General features: G+C 60.2%; 2 protein-coding genes across 4 annotated transcripts in view; one reads left to right on the forward strand and one right to left on the reverse strand.

Moving 5' to 3' along the window:
• Window positions 1-1555: 1555 nt before the first annotated feature.
• On the reverse strand, window positions 1556-5615 carry NAT9 (N-acetyltransferase 9 (putative)). 3 transcript variants are annotated; one of them, XM_045836998.1, is made up of 7 exons: window positions 5489-5615; window positions 4878-4963; window positions 3846-3955; window positions 3136-3279; window positions 2480-2539; window positions 2143-2237; window positions 1556-2029 (listed from the first exon to the last, which is right to left on the reverse strand). In XM_045836998.1, the coding sequence occupies exons 2-7, from the start codon at window positions 4952-4954 to the stop codon at window positions 1907-1909; spliced, it is 609 nt and encodes a 202-aa protein (XP_045692954.1). In that variant the 5' UTR covers window positions 4955-4963; window positions 5489-5615; the 3' UTR covers window positions 1556-1906. The 3 variants fall into 3 exon arrangements, with proteins under 3 accessions (XP_045692954.1, XP_045692955.1, XP_045692956.1); XM_045836999.1 differs by having other exon boundaries at window positions 5496-5601; XM_045837000.1 differs by having other exon boundaries at window positions 5575-5599.
• A 123-nt stretch (window positions 5616-5738) lies between these two features.
• TMEM104 (transmembrane protein 104) overlaps window positions 5739-14471 on the forward strand; it is a 42292-nt gene continuing 33559 nt past the window's right edge. The window contains exons 1-3 of the mRNA XM_045837516.1: window positions 5739-5870; window positions 6484-6601; window positions 13961-14082. Of these exons, the coding sequence (XP_045693472.1) occupies window positions 6557-6601; window positions 13961-14082 (167 nt within the window). The 5' untranslated portion in view covers window positions 5739-5870; window positions 6484-6556. The remainder of the gene's footprint in view (window positions 5871-6483; window positions 6602-13960; window positions 14083-14471) is intronic.

Genomic DNA, 14471 nt, shown 5'->3' on the forward strand with positions numbered 1-14471 from the left:
CAGGGACTTAGGAGCCCAGGCCCACAGGCTGAGCAGGCTCTGAGCCTGCCTCCCGTCCCAGGGGCTTTGCAAGTGTGGAGCCTGGGAGAGAGCGTGAAGGCTCTAATCTCTTCGTCAGCGGGGTGCAGGATTCCCAGGGGTGGCTGGAGCTGGCGCCGGCCACTCTATCTTATCTGGCCGTGGACCTGATTGGAGGCCAGTTGTCCAGGCCTAAGGGAAAACAAACCCGGCCACTCGGGCCCCAGGACGTGCCGTGTGGCAGGGGACTCACCAAGGGTGAAGCGCCCTGTTCCTCCGAGAGAGGCCCTTGGTGCCTCTGGCACCCGCGGCCGCGCCCTGGAGGTCTGCCAGGGCGGCCCAGAGAGCCGAGGCTGCCGGGCCAGGAGCTTCCGGGCAGGTGCTGGGAAGGAAGGGGCATGAGCCTCGGGCTGCTCTGCACCCAGCCAGGAAGCCTCAGGAGCTGGCGGGTTCCTGGGACGGAGGAGAACAAGGGAGACCCCGAACCAGGGAGGGGACCTGTGAAAGGAGAATCTGGCCCTCTGGTCTTCTCGGCCTCTGGTCCGGGTTTGGGTCCCAAACCCTTATTTACAGCACCAGTCGCCCCAGGCCTGGTCACCCTGGGACTGGCCTGCCCCCACCCCACCCTTGTCCCTAGGCTTTGACCCCAATGGAGACGCCTACAGGTGAGCAGGCTTGAGGGTCACCCACTAGGTCACCTGCTGGGCTAGGGAGCCCTAGGAACCTGGCGGCTGGCGGGGGGGCTGCTGGTGTGGGCTGGGCATGGTGCAAAGAGGCTCCAGCCAGCGCAGTTTCCGCCTTGGGTTCAGGCACGTGTTGGATTCTAGTCTTGCCCAAGCGCGGTCTGCTGTCAGACGCCAGGGCTGGGGGGGGAGGGGGGGTGCTGCGAGCTGGGACCCTCCACCGTGATGCTGGCTCTGCCACTTCGAGCTCTGAGGCCTTAGGCAACCGCCTTAACCTGCCTGCCTGGGACTGGTTCTTCTTGAAAACGCCCTAGCTGCCTTCACCAGCCTCTTCCACGACTGTGTTTCAAAACATGACTGGCCTTTCTTGACGGCCACCCCACACTATGACAGAGCATGAGGATGGACAGACATCACTGGGTGTCCCCCACTCTCTGAGGGGGCAGGTCTGGCAGACCTGCCCCGGCTCCACCTGCTGAGCACAGGTGGCCGGGCAGCCGCGCCATCCCAAACCTGTGCCTCCGGTGCCCCCTTGTGGCCTTGCCAGGTGCCGCTGCTCCCAGGGGTGGAGGGGTGAGGAGTGGAGAGCGGGAGGGCGCTCTCCTGCCACAGGGAGCTGTATCCAGAACTAACTCAAAACTGGCCCAGAGAGGAAAAAGGGGAGCAAGGATTCTCGCCCACTTCCCAAGCCACCTGTGTGTCCTGACAGGGCCGACCTCTTGCGTCCCCAAGCCACCCAGGGTCGCACCCAGCCTGCCCTGTGGCTCCCACGCTGGTCTGGACAAACGCCGCAGGTGGGCCTCCTGGCAGCGCACCTCCGCCCAGGCGCAGTGAGGAAACGGGAAGCTGTCCGTTCACGGTGCTTTATTCCCGGCCAGGGCCGAGGCCCCCTGAGTGGCAGCCCTGGCCTTTCAGAGGGGGCCCGTTCACCGGGCTCCCCGTTTCTCCGGCTCTCCCTCGGCCCTGCTCCTCCCATGGGCTCGTGCCATGCACTCCAGGTTCCAAGAGTCTGAGTCCAGGCCTGGCCAGGAGGAGGGGGCCCCTGCAGTCACTCGGCCACACTGCCAGCCCGAGGGAGGCCAAGACAAGTCCAGCGAGTCTGGAGGGCCCCGAGGCTGACTCCCAGCCTGGAGAGGCGCCAGGAGCCCTCTGCCCCCAGGCCTGGCGCGCTCACCCCCTGCTGCGGGGCTCTGCCCCCAGGGCTCCTAGGACCCCGCCCTGTAGGGCTTCTCTTCCACATGGCTGGTCTGCTCCTGCAGCCACCGCCGCTCCGGCTCACTCATCGTCAGTCTGAGTGTCACCTCCTGGAAGACACTGCTCACTGCCACCTGCAGAAGCCAGAGGTCGGGGCTGGCTCAGTTAAGTCACGGCCACGGGCTCCAGCACCTGCAGCCCCGCAGCCCAGACCCAGGCCCCGCCCTCCTGCCCGCCCCATCCTCACCTGCTCAAAATGAAGTTTCCGGAACATCCGCAGGCTCGGCTCATTTTCTTGCCCGATTTTCACCTCAAACTTGGTGAGACCCAGCTTGGTCACTCCTCCCAGAGGAGATCAGAGAGAGAGAGAGAGAGAGAAACTGTGGAACAAAGGCCCCTCCAGCCCCCTCCACCCCTGCCGTCTCAAGTTTGCAGGGGAGCCGCCCCGTACTCCCCTCCCCCGCCACTCCCCACCCCTCTCACCCTCGCTGCCTTCAGACCGGAAGAAGGCTCACTCCCAACGCACCCCAGGCCCGCACCTGGGGCCTGGCCACTCCCCACAGGGCCCGCTCCGGCTTCCTTACCGTAAGACATCATCATGAGCGCGGCCTCGGTGCCAAAGCCCCTGCCCCTGCAGCCGGGCTCTAGGAGAAAACGACCACCCTGACGCCGTGTGCCAGGCTCCATGGCAGGCCCTTAACAGATCCCACCTCCTTCAGTCCTCACCATTCCGTGAGGTTCGTAAACATTAGCACCATTCTGCAGATGAGACCGGCGCAGAGGGAGGCCAGTGACTCGCCCAAGGTCTCACAGCCTGGCAACACCCAGCAGCCTGAGCCCACAGCTGACCCCTTGACCTCAGCATGCTGCCTCATGAGGAGTCACATGGCCTCTTAGGAGAAGGCTCAGGGCCAGGAAGGATGCGGACACTGGACGGGCTCCTCCCACAGCACGGGAAGACCCTCCAGGGAAGATCAGCTACTTGGAGGTGGGCTGAGGGTCCCCACCCCCAAAATGGGGCGGAGCGAAGTCTGAAGACACTACACCCAGAGACTGAGCTCACGCCTGAGCACGAGGCAGGAGCGAAGTCAGTCGGCAGTCAGCCCCAGCCGGGAGCCGGCTCGCCAACTCCAGAGCCCCCAGCTGAGCTCAAGGAGGCCCCTGTGCGGCCTCCGCCGGCTGAAGGTTCAGCAGCTCCCAGGGCCAGAAGGGAGGGATCCCGGGGCCAGGGCGAACGAACCTGCGATCATGACCTCCACCTCCCCCAGGGAGGGGTCCCCCGGGTCTGTGAGGAAGAGGTTCACATCCCCCGCCATGCAGCTCTCTTCAGCGGCTCCCGGCCGGGCCTGCCACCTCTCTGCGTCCAGCACAATGAAGGTGCACTCTGAGGACGGAGGCGGCGGGGTTACCATCCGAACGCCCCGAAGGGGTGACGTGAGGACAGTCTTCCCACCCAGGCCAGACAACTGCCACCGTCTCCGACTCTGGCAGGAGAAAAGGGGGGCCAGAGCTCCCTTCGGCTGGCGCACCAAAATCTGCCTTTTGGGGGAAATGACGGCCTTCTCCAACAGCAAGTGTGTTCTCGGACAGCGGGGTGCCCGAAGATGAGCAGTGACCCCACTGGGCCTGCAGCAACGGGTGTGAGGGATGGGGCCTCAACTGCAGGCTGAGCCCAAAACTCTTCCTTTAAATCCTCCCAAGCCTGGCACAGTGAATGGGGAAGAGGGCAGAAGCGTCAGCCAGCGGGCGCAGCTTCGGTGGGCATGCAAGTAGGAGGATTCCAGGCACCTTCCAGGCTCCAGGAAGTGCTTTCTGCAAGGTTGCTACGCCCCCAGACGGGCTACAGCTGGCAGTGAGAATGGGAGGGGCCCTGGAGACCGCCTCTGGAGTCAGCCCTCTCACCACCAGCCCAGCCCAGGGCCCCCCCCACCCCGCCGCCCCCCTTCTCACTGTCCGAGTCCTCCCGCCAGCTGCGCTGCATCGCATATTCTTGCTCCAGGGTCAGAGGCTCCGAGGCTGTCAAACGCTGCAGCTCCTCCGATTTCATCCACTCGTGGTACCTGCGGGGACAGAGGGGCGGCCTTCAGCAGGCAGGGCTGATCCATGCAGAAGCGTGGATCTGACACCATGAGATGAAGAGATGGACGGCAGGAAGGAGAGGGCCCCCTAAGGCCAACATAGGGCTCACGGGAGACCCAATGACAGGGTTATAACTGCTCCTGAGGCAGAGGGCCACAGGCGCAAGACCTAGAGGCAGGCTGGTCCCGCCAGAGAACAGCAGGAGCGGTCAGTGCTATGCGTCCAGCTTCCCAGCCTGTCTCTCGGGTCAGGGTAGAGGAGCAGTCTGAAGCCAAACATCCCTCGAATTCCTGAAGGGAAGTATAGGGCAAGCCAAGCTCAGCAAAGAACGCTGGACTGATCTCCACAAAGGCTGGGCACAAGGAACCCCCCAAAATGAAGGCCAGTAGAGAATGCACCCCTCCAACACCACCATCCCAGTCTACCAGACTTGGCCAACGGCCCCCACACTGGGACTGCCAGAGTCCCACCTGGCCACTCAGGCCTGGCCTTTCAGAACAGGAGACAGCAGACCCGTCCATCAGCTCGGTGCGTGACAAGCCAACATGAAGTCTCCGAGAACTGAGCATGTTCACTGGCACCAAAGGAACGTCACTAATTTACAGTCAGGCGAGAAGACAATTTCTCTTTTTCCTTACACACATTCAGCAGGGAACAAAATAACTCCCTGCTGAAAGGCCAAAAAGGAAGCTGAGAGAGTGAAAGGGAAAAACGGGGGTGGGTGACTTCCTCCAGGGAAGTCGGAGTCTTTTGCTTCACTATGTTTTTTTCCTGTTTGTAATCACACCTCGCACCAATGCTCCTTGGAGGAAAGAGCCTCTGAAATTTGGGCCAAGGAGAGCTAACCCTCCTTGATGCGCGTTGGAGAGCTGGCTTGCCCCCCACGTCGGGTGAACCAGTTACCTAGGCACATGCTCTGCGGTGTAGGGTACCAGCACCACCTTCTTCCCCAGCAGCAAGGTGTTCTGATTCAACCTCATGGCGGCAGCCTGACGGTGGGGAGAGCAAAGACTTCAGGACCGGACCCTGAGTTTCCTCCCACATAGGGAAGGAGCCCAGGCTCTGGACACGCCAACTGCCTCCTGGGGCTGAGTTATGAGAAGAGCCTTTCCTTCGAAACACTTCAGAGAACAGGGCGTCTAAACTGATGGCGAGAAAGGGAGCCAGGCTGGCTAAGGGCAGTTCAACAAGCCTCCACTCGCATCTTCAGAAACCAAGCTGGAGCTGCCATTTCCGATCGTTCCTTCTGCCCCACCTCACAGAACTTGGATGCCTCAAACCCGGGCACCGAGCCTCACCGCCAAAGCGCCCATCACCTGCCCAGTCCTGAGGCTCCGCCCCAGGATCCATTTCCAGCCCCGCCTTCAAATCTATTTCCAATCTCCCTACTGGGCTCTGGCCCGCTCTTCCCCGCCTCCCAAGTCCGGTCTACCAGGCCCCTTCAGGGTAGGCGGACTTGAGATCTCAGCCCACTCCCCATCGTGCGGAGCTTTAGCTCCCTCCTCTACCCTCACCCCGCACCCCAGCCACCGGGGTCCGGGACAGCCAAGTTCACACACGTCCTCCAACGACAGCGCCCCTATCAAAACGTGTGAGCCACCTCTGCCAACCAGCCCACTCGGCCGGCGGCCGCTTGCGCATCGCGGAAGCTATCCCTCCTACTTCCGCCACGCAGACGGCGGCCACCAGGGCCCAATCCTGGTCCCGCCTCCGTGAGGTGCCCAATCAGCGCGCTGCGTCCCGTCCAAACAGCGCGCGGACAAGGTGGACGCTTGGCGTTGGCGCATGCGTGCTGTGGGCGCTGGTGCGGGACAGCTGGCGCCGGCTGCAGCCGAGGGGGCTGGATTCGGTGAGCAAGGCGGTGGCCGTGGCGGCCCGGAGCGCGCTACGCTGCAGGTGAGGGCGCGAGGGTGGGATGGGCTGGGGCGGCGCCAGATTCCGGGCTTCTCCAGGAGGAGTGAAGAGGCCGGGGAGAGGCTCGGAGTGGAGCTCTAGAGAAGAGGAGGAGGCTGAGGGCAGAAAGCCGGTTGCGGGGCGGGGAGTGAAGGCCCCGTTAAAAAGAAGCTTTTGGGGCAAGAAGTTGGGTTGGAGAGCGACCTAGGAAAGCCCCTAGCCCCTTGTCCTGTGCGGAGGAGGCAGACAGTTACTTGGGCTGCCCTGGGCGGCAGTGAGTTCGCTGTTCCTCGCATTAAATGGGGATGGCCACCGCGGAGTATGTAAAGGGGACGCTGGTGGCGGGTGAGAGCTAGTGGCCTCTAAGGGCTCTTGTATCACTTGGGGTCTGAGCGACACTGAATACATTCATGCTCTGCACAGCAAGGGGGGCGGGGAAACCCCAACCAGGTGTGAGTCATCCAGGAAGACCCTTCCCTCCCGGCTGGCTGCCTTGTGACTTATGTCGAGACCATAACACTCTGAGATACAAGGATAGGGGGAGGGGGATCTGCAGACCTCCTGCTACCCCCGTCTCGGTCCATCAGAAAGCTGAAAGTCTGCTCCTTTGCCTTAGGGAGCTGCTGTAGACGCTTCGTGCGAGGAAGAAGAAAGCTCCACCGCCGTCGGTCCCTTCCTCACTTTTGGAAATGGCGGGTGAAATCACAGAGACTGGGGACCTCTACTCTCCCTACGTGAGTTTTACTTTCAGAACCCGTTTTGCCCGCGTCGGTGCTCCTGGGTTCTGGAGGCGCGCTCCGCTCCCCATGGACTGCGCTAGCGCCTGGCGCTGCTTGCCTACACCCTGGGGAGGGCCAGGGTGGGGGACCTCCATTCAGCAGCAGCCACGTCGCTGCGGTCGTGGCTCAGAACACATGATGAGACTGGGGTTTGTTCACTCTTTAGATGTGGAGATGGTCGAGAAAACAAAACTGGCCAACTCTTTGTCACGTTTACCTTGGGGCTACTTCTGCTGGCACACTGTGCAGCCTGCCCTTCAAACGGAGGGACGTGCTTGACAGCTGTTGACTCTGGGTGCTGCACATCTCTGCAGTTTGTAACCCCTTGGGTCTTTAGCTGAGTTTTTCATTGCACAACTTTATCGTCTTGGGTGGCACAAGAGGCCCAGAAAGCATTCAGACACTTTCAGTTGCCGTTTACAGCAGTCTGTGGTTAGAACTGGCATGATTGGTTTCTGCCTGTCTTGGGTCTGCATCACCCCCCCACACACACACACTCACACTCAGTTTACCTTCTTTGTGTGATATGAGATTGGTCATGGTCATGGTTACATCATGGGGTCCTCTGGCCTGGATAAGTAGCTGGAAGATGGGAATAATCGAATGATTGACTCCCGTGGCTACCAGGTATCCCAGGGAAAGCAGCGCTGTCTTAACTAGCTAGAGTTCTCTTTCTAGAACTTACCCAGCCTTAAACCGCTGCCCTGCTTTGAACTTGCCTTCCTAGCCTGGGGACCCCTGCTCCGTTTCCACCAGCTTCGCAGGCTCCAGAGCCATGGCGTGATGGAGAAAGGGGCATCTCTGAGAACGGCTGGCGCCTCCTTCACCTCAGTGGTGCCTCAGGGGGAGGCCTTTCTTAAACGTGGGATGAATCGAATCGTGTCCCTCTTGTGGGAGGGATTGTGTAACGGCACGCAGCTCCTCTCAGCGTCAGCAGTGAACCGTCCCTGAAAGTCACCAGGTTCCCTGCCGCTTCGCCCCGCGTCTGCAGGTCGGGAGCTGAGTCATTTCTGTGACCGAGTTTGGGGAAGGAAAAAACGTGATATGCCCATGTTTCTTGTGTCTGCAGTTGTTCAGCCTGTCATCATTTCACATGTCAGCATGCGCCCACCGGAAATTGGGCAGTGAACCCTGAAAGCCTCAGTCTATTCTTTTTTAATTTTTCGCTCACTTTCTATGTGTTTTGAGTTTTTCTGAGGACCTGCTCTGGGCATGTGCCGTAAACAGCTGGGTGTAGGAAGGCTGGGCCGTGTTCAGGCTGAGGCGGCGTTCCCAGAGTTCCTTAGCGGTCAGGGTTTGCGGAGAGAACGTGCCCTTTTCCTGAGGTTTCCTTAGCCCTTTTCCTGAGGTTTCCTTAACTCCGCCATCCTGGGAGACTAGTTCTTAATCCTTTGTGAGACCAAGATCCGGGCTCAGGGGATAATGAGCCTTGCAGAAGGTTCTGGAACTGGCTTTACTGTGAATGCTGCTTCAAACTCCCCTGTGCAGCACAGTGTGGGCAGCACTCGCTCTGGCCACCCTGGGAGTCGGGGTGCTGGGCACTCACGAAGTTCATGGATGTGCTGTAACCGGCCGTTCCCAACGCAGAGCCCCTCCCTACCTCTGTGTGCCCTGTTAGGAGTGCTTCTCCCGTCATGCAGTTCAGGGATGTTTATTTTAGTTTGCATTATTCTGCTTAAAATATTTGTAGTGGGCAGAGGACCCTCTCAAGGATAGTGCTGGACACAGGGACACGATCCAGGCTCATACGTAACCATCCCTGTCCCATAAGTAATGTCAAAACAGACGTGTGTGTTTCCCCATTTGTGGAGACGGGGAGCAGCGCAGGATGGGGGCGTCGTGTGATCAAAAGGGAGGACAAAGTGGGTCGCCCCCTGCACAGGCGCCGGCTGCTGAGGCCGCCTCCTGCCGGCGGTCTTGCCCGACAGCGTTGTGTTGCTTTCAAAGGAAAGAGCACTGGTCTCACAGCCTTGACTTCTGCCTGTTTCTTCTGCGTCTCTGCGGCCTTCTGTTTCCTTTGACAACTGTCACTGGGGAAGCTGTTGACACCCGTGACCCTGCCCCTTGTGCATCTGTGGGTGAGGCCGCTGGGCGGGAGGCGAGACAGCTGGAGCGCGGCACTGAACTCGCCGGAATGTAGGGGAGCATGTCGGCTGTCCCAAGGGGCAGGGACTGTGCCTTCTCCGGCTCAGCCACAGAGGAAGGGTCGAGAACGGGAGGAAACTCGGCTTAGCCTGCAGCGGCCACAGCGTGCACAGGTCTTTACCCAGAGTCCTCAGCTCTTGGCCACACTTCCCAGGAGGCTGTCCCCCCAGAACTGTCCCACAACCAGCAGAAGAGAATGGCTCCCTCCTCTTCCACCCTCGCCTTCAACCTGACCTCAGATGGGCCTCCTGCCTCAGAGTCTGCTCCTAGTGACCAGTCCTTCCTGGTCACCATCACTGAAGGTAAAGAGGCTGTGACTCCTGCCAGGAAGGTGAAGAATCGTCCGTTACCCTGCCGGGTCCCTGAGCCACACAGGCCCAGGTGCTTGCTTCGGGACTGGAAGAGAGCAACGCCCTGGCCTGTTTCTGCTCCTAACTGCCAGCACTTTATCCTGAATGAACTTCTCTCTAAAGTTTTTTTTTTAAGATTTTGTTTATTTTTAGAGAGGGGAAGGGAGAGAAAAGAGGAAGAGAAACACCAATGTGTGGTTGCCTCCCATGTGGCCCCTACTGGGAACCTGGCCCACAACCCAGGCATGTGCCCCGACTGGGAATCAAACCGGCGACCCTTTGGTCCTCAGCCCACACTCCATCCACTGAGCTACACTAGCCAGGGCTCTCTAAAGTTTTTTAAAGGGCCCTTTCGCTGAGACTTCTTTGAAGTTTTTGTTGAGAGCATGCTTGTTGCATTGCTTCTTTATCAGCAGTGGTTCTCAGTTGGTGGCAGTCTTGCTCCCCAGGGAACTTTCTGCAATGTCGGGAGACATTTCCGATGGTCGCCCCGTGGGGGAGCGGTGGGGGTGCTGGCAGATAGTGGACAGAAGCCAGGGAAGCTGCTGACCACTCCACAGCCTACAGGACAGGCCCCCAGGACAGAGAATGGCCTGGCCCCAAAAGTCAGCGGTGCGTAACCTCCGATCTGCAGTAACACCTTGACTTTCACACCCCAAGACCTTCAGGCATCCCTGAATCTGCAGATGCCCCCTGTACTGTTTAATCTCCCCGCAGAACTCTGGCCGAGAACCGCCGCTGTCGCAGGCCTCTGCACTGTGTCCATACTCCCCTCCCAAGATCCCACACGAGGGCCATTTTCCATAAAGAGAGAAGGTTCTACCCATCATAAGGGCTGCTGCTTATGAAAGCGACACCGAGAACAAAGCTTCAGGGAGGTCAAATGTTAGGTCATCGACAGGGGCCTGGTCCATTGCGTCCCGCTGAGAACCCTGCAAACCACCGAGCTCCCTGTCCCCTGCAGCCTGACCGCCCGGCTGCCCCGCTTCCGCTTCCGCCACCCCTGCCCCAGAGCCCTCCGCGGCTCCGACCGCGCCCGCCGCCTCCCTGCTCAGCCTTCACCTGGCACCTCTTCCCTGGCCCTGTGCCCGGGCGGCTGTGTCCCGTCCTTCAGGTCCGGGCTGGAATGTCACCACACACAGGTCCTCCCTGAGTGTCGTGCATGTAACGCGCTCCCGTCATTCTTTGTCACAGCGCTCTGCTGCTTTCCTTCCGCCCTGTCTGCCTGCCTGTCCTCCCGCGCGGGGTGCGGGCCAGGTCTGACTTGCTCAGCGCCAGGCCCCCAGCTGCCAGCACGGGCCGGCCCCCCGGAAGGTCCCCGGAAGTCCAATGAGTGAATGAGCGGAAGTGAGCTAGCGAAGTGCCTCACGCCTGCACTTGGGTATGTTTGCCCCAAAGTGACTGAAATCAACCAACAAAAGGAAAAGGTGGTTTGTTAACAGACACGCAGCTACCCGTGAAGCGCCAGCACTGTGAACTTCCAGTTGGGAAGGCCGGCGGTGGGCTCCGTCTGGTTTCTCACCCTCACGTGTAGTCTCGCGAGATCGCCCCGCGCCGGGACGTCGCGGCAGTGTCGTCATCCAATCAGATGCTCCGGGAAGACGATCCAGACTTGTGTCCATCCTTCTGACACCTGTCTGCGGGGTCACTGTGAGATCATGACGCTTAAGGCCGGTGAGACGGTCAGACGTGTGTTCGAGAGAGCCCGAGCCGGGCCGGGCTGCCCCGCCGGGCCCCTGTCTGAGGGGCCCTGCCAGGCACCGCGAGCAGCGCGGAGGGAAGACTTGCTCCAGGGCTTCAGAAGCGGGAGCAAGACCGACGGGGAGATCGGGAAAGGCATTGTGGTGGAGGCAGCGTCTGAATGGGGCCTGAACGCTGGGTGGGAACTGAGGGCGGGGCGGGGGCTCAGGGAGCCTCGTGCCCTGTGCCCAGTGTGAGTGGCAGTGGGCGGAGCCCTTCCCTCCCTGCAGAGGGTCCCTCGCTCACCACTGCCCCACGCTTCCATCCTACCCGTGGGGGGCCCCAAAATGTCAGTCGATGCTCCCTGCCCTTTTTTCATACAAATCTAAGGCCAGAAGAAGAGACCCAATTTGTGTGATTTTTTCTTTCTGTTTTTTAAAAAACTTTATTTATTTATTTATTAAAACATGTTTTTTTTGGTTATAGTTGACATTCAGTGTTCCTTTGTATTAGTTTCAGGTGTATGGCATAGCAGTTACACAGTCGTAGGCTTTACAAGGTGATCCCTGATATTTCCGGCGCCCCCCGAGCACCACACGCAGTCGTTACAGTGGTATCGTCTGTACTCCCCACACTGTGCCGTGTGTCCCCGGGACTGTTCCGTAACTGCCTGCCTGCCCTTCTCCTCAGTTCCTTCGCCTTTTGCACCCAGTCCCCCAACTCCCCCCACTTCTGCTCTCTGTGTTTATGAGCGTGTTTCTGCTTCGTGTGTTTATGTTCTTCAGATTCCACGTGTAAGTGAGATCGTATGGTATTGGTCTGTCTCTGGCCAACTTATTCCACTTAGCATAGCATCCTCTAGGTCTATCCATGCTGTCACAAATGGCAACATTTCGTTCTTTTTTATGAATGTCTAATACTCCGCTGTATTCATGTACACAGCTTTTTTGTCCGCTTGTCCGCTGCTGGGCACTCGGGCTGCTCCCACCGCTTGGCTGATGTAAAGAACGCTGCAGTGAACATGGGGGTGCATGTATTCTTTCCAGCTACAGTCTGTGTGTTTCCAATTTAAAAACCCAGCACATGGGTATCTTAGAAAAAAATTAAACGTAGAAAAGTATAGCTTTCTAAGAACGAGGAAATGAAACCAAGAGGTGGGCAGGTGTTTGCAGAAGCAGCATGTTTGCTGTTGCTTTTAAATGATCAGCAGCAGGCGGAGACACAAACCAGAAGTCAGCCAGTGCAGGAGAGCACCGGAGGGCCAGGCAGGGGTCTGCCCGCAGAGTCCAGGCCACAGGCAGCAAATCCGAATTGTAAGTGACAATAGGAGCCGGAGGTGTCCACAGGGCTCTTCAGAAATAAGGCCACTGGCACTGGGATGTGGAAGGGAAGGAAGGGGGCTGCGGCCACCAGGGGTGTGTTTGGCAGAGGGGACCCGCAGGCGGTTGGATTTGAGGTCTGTAGGAGGGCCCACATGATTGGTCCCGCCAGGAGGGACAGAGGGTTCAAGCCATGGGACTCTGCTGAGGAGGTGACACGTAAAGAGGAGAGACTGCTAGTAGCAGGCGTGTAAGGAAGGTTGGAGGACTAGGAAAGCCATTGGATTTGGCAGGTGGAGGTGTCTGGTGCTGTCCGGTTTCCCGAGGGCCCTGGGGCTGGACACGGCGAGGCGTGGGAACTTCAAAACACTCCTCCGATGCGTTCGGCTGCGGGGAGGTGAGAGGGTGATCTTCCAAAGGTCGGCAGAGGGGAAGCACTGGTAGGAGGAGAGGGTTCCAGAAAGAACGGGGCGAGGCGGATCTTCTGCAAGGAGGGGGGACACGTGTCCCCCAAAGACAGCAGCAGGGCAGGGAGGACGCAGACCCTGATTTTGGGTTCGGAAGGAGTGAGGCACAGTGGGGATGCAGGGGCGGGGGCACAGGTCAGATGGCCTGGCGCCTCCATCACACAGCAGGTGCAAGGGTCTAGAGAGGCGGGGCCGTGGGGCTGGGGGCTGCAAGGTGGCAGCTGGGAGCAGTGACGTGGGACACGCTTGGAAGTCCATGGGGAGGGGTAAAACAGACCTGGGCCTGTGATGGCGATGCAAGTGAAGGAACCAGCATGTGCCGTGGGCCCAGTCGTCGAGATTCTCTACAGCATCCGGGAACCTTTAGCAGCTTCACATCAGAGGAAGCAGCTGCTGGGTCCTGTCCAAGGCTGGGGGTCAGGAGGGTCAGAGCGGGGAGCAGGGTGGGAGCTCGGGGAGTGCGTGCTGGTGGAACCAGTGGACCGCAAAGGGCACGGAAGAGCATAAGTGGGGCCAAGTGGAGCCAGTGTCCTGGGGAGGGCGGGTGCGGGGTGGGAGGTTGTGATGGACAGCTGGGGTCCGGTGGGAGCGGACAGGGCTGTGGGAGGCAGGGGCTTCAGGGCAGAGAAAGGAGCTTGATGGCCGAGGCCTTGAAACAGGAGTAACTGCGATTAATACCGAGCGGGAGGAGGGTGGGTGTGACCGGGGTTGAGTTCCGAAGCTGAGGTCAGCGACCCAGCAGGTGCACCGAGGCTGCTGGTGAGGCGAGGGTTTCTTTGGGGGTGATGAGGTGGAGTGACCCCATGAACACACTGAAACCCACCGACCTGTGTGCTGTGAATGGGTGAACCTCAGGGCCCATGAGTCTGCCTCAGCTTTTTGATGGAGGCCTGGAGTCGGCGCGGGGAGGAAGGAGCGGGAAGCAGCAGGAATGCTGGCGTCCCGAAGGACGGGGGCTCGAACAGGTGGAGAGGAGGACAGGGTCCGGTGTCCCCAGGAAGCCCACGGCCCGGCTGGGCAGAGAGCCCGTGCCTGGGAGGCAGCTTTGCAGGACAACAAATGACAAGGAGGTGGGGGTGGGGACAGCAACCCCGAGGACAAAACTCATCCTCGGAGACACTTGAAGAGGTCGATAGGATGTGGTCACCCGAGTGTTGGTGTTCGGTCCCCAACACCCGGTGGCAGGGCAGGCCTCCGGAACCCGGGCGGGATGCCCCCTCCGCACCTGCCCCCTGACCGAGGTCTGGCCTCCCGGCCTCCACGGTTCTGCCGTCGCCCTGGGTCACCCGTGGGGGCCGCCGTGGGGAGAGGTGGACGAACTTCTGGGCTTACTGTCGCTTCCGTCGGCTCCAGGTCGGACTGGTGTACATGTTCAACCTCATCGTGGGCACCGGCGCGCTCACCATGCCCAAGGCCTTCGCCTCCGCCGGGTGGCTTGTCAGCCTGGTCCTGCTGGTGTTCCTGGGCTTCATGAGGTAAGGGGCTGGCAGGCGGGGCCGGGGGCAGGGGGCTGTCCACGGTGAGTCCTCCACAGCGGGGCCCGGAGTGAGGACAGGGGTGGCAGAGGGCCCGGGGCCTCTGCGATGGAGCCGAGGCGCAGCCCCGATCCGTTCAAAGCTGAGTTGGGCGCTTAGGCTTTGGAACGTTCCACGTGGCGGTCCGTGTTTTTTCCCCGGCTGGAGTGTCTCCCCGGTGTATAGTTTTGAGACAGTGCCGCCCAGCCACAGAGGAAGAACACGGCAGTTGTGGAAGGTGCCGCCGGGGAAGTCAGTTTGGAATCACGGAGCTCGTAATTGCTTCAGGTGGCCCACAGAGTGCGGGGTAAACACACAGCGTGCCCACAGTCTGGTGCCGCCCTCACCGG

Source organism: Phyllostomus hastatus, unplaced genomic scaffold, assembly GCF_019186645.2.
Source record: "Phyllostomus hastatus isolate PE091 unplaced genomic scaffold, TTU_PhHast_1.1 phas_contig_210, whole genome shotgun sequence".
Lineage (NCBI taxonomy): Eukaryota > Metazoa > Chordata > Mammalia > Chiroptera > Phyllostomidae > Phyllostomus > Phyllostomus hastatus.

What these genes read in the sequence shown, in the direction of transcription:
- NAT9 (XM_045836998.1), bottom strand. Translation starts at nt 4,954, where the DNA reads ATGAGGTTGAATCAGAACACCTTGCTGCTGGGGAAGAAGGTGGTGCTG. An exon ending in CTGGCGGGAGGACTCGGACA is followed by an intron (nt 3,280 to 3,845) that starts GTGAGAAGGGGG and finishes CTCCGTCCTCAG; the next exon opens with AGTGCACCTTCATTGTGCTG. An exon ending in GGTGGAGGTCATGATCGCAG is followed by an intron (nt 2,540 to 3,135) that starts GTTCGTTCGCCC and finishes GTTTTCTCCTAG; the next exon opens with AGCCCGGCTGCAGGGGCAGG.